The following is a 3,421-nucleotide window of genomic DNA, read 5'->3' on the forward strand; positions in this document are numbered from 1 at the left end:
GATCGCAAACTTGACTGAAGAGACACAGATGCTCAAAAAGAAAAATGAGGAGCTGGAGAACCTGACACGAGACTCTACTCTCTTCAAAAAACAACTGGCAGAAAACCAGGAGCTCAAAAAGAAAAATGAGGAGCTGGAGACAGAAAAGAAAAACCTAACAGAAATAATACAACAGATGACGACACAATGGAATGAGCTCAATGTTAGTCGAGCTCAGTGGAGCATTGATGCCTACTGTCCCAAGAGCAATAACAGTATGTTCCAAATATATTAGTACAAAAATACCAAATGTAATATAAATATGCAGTGATGTTTATTAATTGATCTCTATCCTTGCAGACCGAGAGTGTAAAATTTGTCAGGCTGGCTTGCTTTCCTTCCAGTCAGGCTGCTATGCAATTAATAATCCTGAAGCTCCTAAGCAGAAAACCTGGAAAGGTGCTCGAGATGACTGTATAGGAAAGATTTCAGATTTGGCTGTTTTGAATAATGAAACAGAAAAGGTAATGAGAAACCAGCGGGACTCTAATCTAAAAATAATTTGTGCTACAATGTTTTAGGAAAAATATTTATTATATATTATTTTGATATGATATGTGATCTATTTAATATCTCTGAAAACTTTCTTTCTATTCTCAGGGTTATATCAGTGGCGACACCTGGTGGAATTCAGGAAACAGTGCATACTGGATTGGTCTGAGAGTTGAAGATGGGAACTGGAAGTGGGTGGATGGAAGTAATCTGACTAACAGGTAAGAGACACCTTGAATCAAAAATCATTTTAAATATTTTTGAAAATTTGGGATAAAATAATTATGTCTTATTTTATGTCAATATTGATTCCTGTTCATCAAACCTGTGATTTTTCTTAGTACCTGGATCTCAGGGTCTCCTACTGATGGTCAGTGTGCAATCTCTGTATTTAAAGGATTTAAATCAGTGAGCTGTACTGAGAAGAACCGATGGATCTGCAAGAAAAAAGCCTTAACTCTTTGAATACTGCAGTAAAATGTCACATGACTCCTGGATGTTCTGAAAATATAATATTAATAATGATGTTCATATCAGTAAAAATATAAGTAAATATATAAATATATTGAAATATGAAGACTGCTTTATGATTTTTGTATATTTAAAAAACATGCCATTAAAAGTATTTTAATTTTACTTAGAAAGAAAAAAGGAAGTAAATTAACCTGTTTTTGAAATCAAATAATTGCCATATTGTTACTGACTTTCTCTTTTTAACAAACGTTTTAAACAAAAGTTGTAGCTAAAACAACACTTTCCAAACTGCTGTAACATGATGAGGAAGAAAGAGAGCTGGCCTCTATATTTGGACTGTCAGCATCAGCCACAGAGCAGCAGAGAAGAACAGGAAGTTCAGCTCATATAAGTTTTATGTTTTGTATTTTATACATATTCTTTGTCAAATCAAGTCCAGTTTCTCAACATTGTTATTATATTGTATTTGGTGGGGGTTTTAATAATTTTTGTTTTCTTTCAGTTTTACATTTTAGATTCAATTACTTTTCAGTGGCTCTATATTTTAATTGCTGACACATTCAATTGGAGGTTCACTGGTTTCCTGCAGGAGATGCAAAATAATACTAGCAAATCAAACACACAACCCTTGTGAGAAGGGAGCAGCTGAAAGTAACACACAGATTCAGGTACTTTCAGAGAAACGTTATTAACTTGAGTTTAGTTTCTATCAGGCACAATGGTAATTTTAGTTAAACTATAACACGGTAATAGTGCAGCACAGGGCAATACCTAAGAAGCTCAGAATGGTTATTGGAAATGTTTGCTCTGCATAAATGAGTGCATCCATAATTTTTCTTGCAAAATCTGAAAATAAGTTGTTAAACAAAGTTTTTCGTTTAGATGCATGGTAGTTTACTTACTCATTAATCCCAAGACAATCTTGTAGGTCCTTGTTTTGAGTTATCGTCTGTAACCTTGTTAAGATGCGCTTGATTCTTAAAATTCACTTTGAAAAACGATTTGAAATTTTACTGAAGTTCATCGGATCTATTAAAAGAATGGAGGATATAAATAAATGGTTTAACATGTGACTCGTATACATTTGAGCAGGTAACAACCCCGAAACAAAGAACCAAGGTCACCCACAGTAATAACAGACACAAGTGTTGATTCAATAAATGCCCTGACATCTATATCACTATAATCACTAAACACTATATCATACCTCTCACTATTATACACATACCTGTATGTGTAGACTAAGCACATAAAAGTGAGAGGCGATGGGAATAATTTATCAAAAGCTTTTTTTTCATCCAAAACATGATCTAAAATGGAAATTCTTTTGAAACATTAAACATATTGCTTACTGAGGTGCATGTGAATGTTATTATAAATGTGTTTTACTTTTTTTTTTAAAAAAAGCAGTCACCTCAAGTGTCTAATTTAATCTAATTCCTTGCATCAAAGCTTCATGAATTCTTTTCTTCCATTGCGATGTTTGTTTTTACAGCTGACAAACCAGCAGCAACTGTGCGATGTTAACATATGAGTTCATTAATGCTAAGAGGAATTAAAGCACTTTTGAAAGCATAAGAGGGTCCAAACCAGTTAAGATGTAGATGAGTGATGAGTGATTTCCAAAGTGTAGGCTGGGGCCCCCTGGTGGGCTGCCAAAGTACTGCAGATGGGCCACCGTAAAAGCAGAAATTCAGTTTGAAATAATTCACAAGCATGTACAGTTACATATTTGTATACATTTGTTTATTTATGTAAACGTAAATTAAAACTGCTAATATCACATATTTAGTTTATGATATTACTCATTATTCTGACCTAAATTTAATGCTCTTTCATTGAAGTTTGAGTGATATGGCCGGATAACATTAACAACTGATAACCAACAGGTGGTGTTGTTTATGTTTTTGAATAAACATTTTATGAAAATACATCACCTTCTTTCTTTCTTTCTTTCTTTCTTTCTTTCTTTTTACTAGAATGAAGATTTACGATTTGTTATAGAGAACAGCTGTAGAGTTTTATGATCAGCTGCTTTGCAGCGGCGATACCAAACACAAGTACAGTACACTGTGTTTAAATGCCCTCAGAGGCAGTACGTGTTGGCGTAGGAAGTGCTTTCAGTATTTTTAGGAAGAACGATTCTTCTTGTTCTTCCTTCATCACTGCTGTAGTGTATCGGAACCACAACCATGTTGACCAGTGTGACGATAAAACAACATGTGCAGTGGAGGGATAGTGGCTCTATTGGACAGATAATTTTAATTATGGAGCTGCCAGGCAACAGTAAATAAGGAAGAACATGCAGAGGATTGGTGCATAGTATAGTACATTGCAGTTTAAGCTGGAATAGTAATTAGGTTTAGGTTTGCTAAAATAATCCTGGATAAAAAAAAAAAGTAGTTTACACATCCTC

General features: G+C 34.1%; 1 protein-coding gene across 1 annotated transcript; it reads left to right on the plus strand.

Moving 5' to 3' along the window:
* The first annotated feature begins 6 nt into the window (after nucleotides 1-6).
* LOC102297307 (C-type lectin domain family 4 member G-like) lies at nucleotides 7-1,129 on the plus strand. Its single transcript, XM_005952003.3, has 4 exons — nucleotides 7-254; nucleotides 340-503; nucleotides 640-752; nucleotides 873-1,129. The coding sequence occupies exons 1-4, from the start codon at nucleotides 29-31 to the stop codon at nucleotides 994-996; spliced, it is 627 nt and encodes a 208-aa protein (XP_005952065.1). The 5' UTR covers nucleotides 7-28; the 3' UTR covers nucleotides 997-1,129.
* Nucleotides 1,130-3,421: the final 2,292 nt, after the last annotated feature.

Source organism: Haplochromis burtoni, unplaced genomic scaffold (genome assembly GCF_018398535.1).
Source record: "Haplochromis burtoni strain Fernald_Lab_line unplaced genomic scaffold, NCSU_Asbu1 Contig_1137, whole genome shotgun sequence".
Taxonomy (NCBI): Eukaryota; Metazoa; Chordata; class Actinopteri; order Cichliformes; family Cichlidae; genus Haplochromis; species Haplochromis burtoni.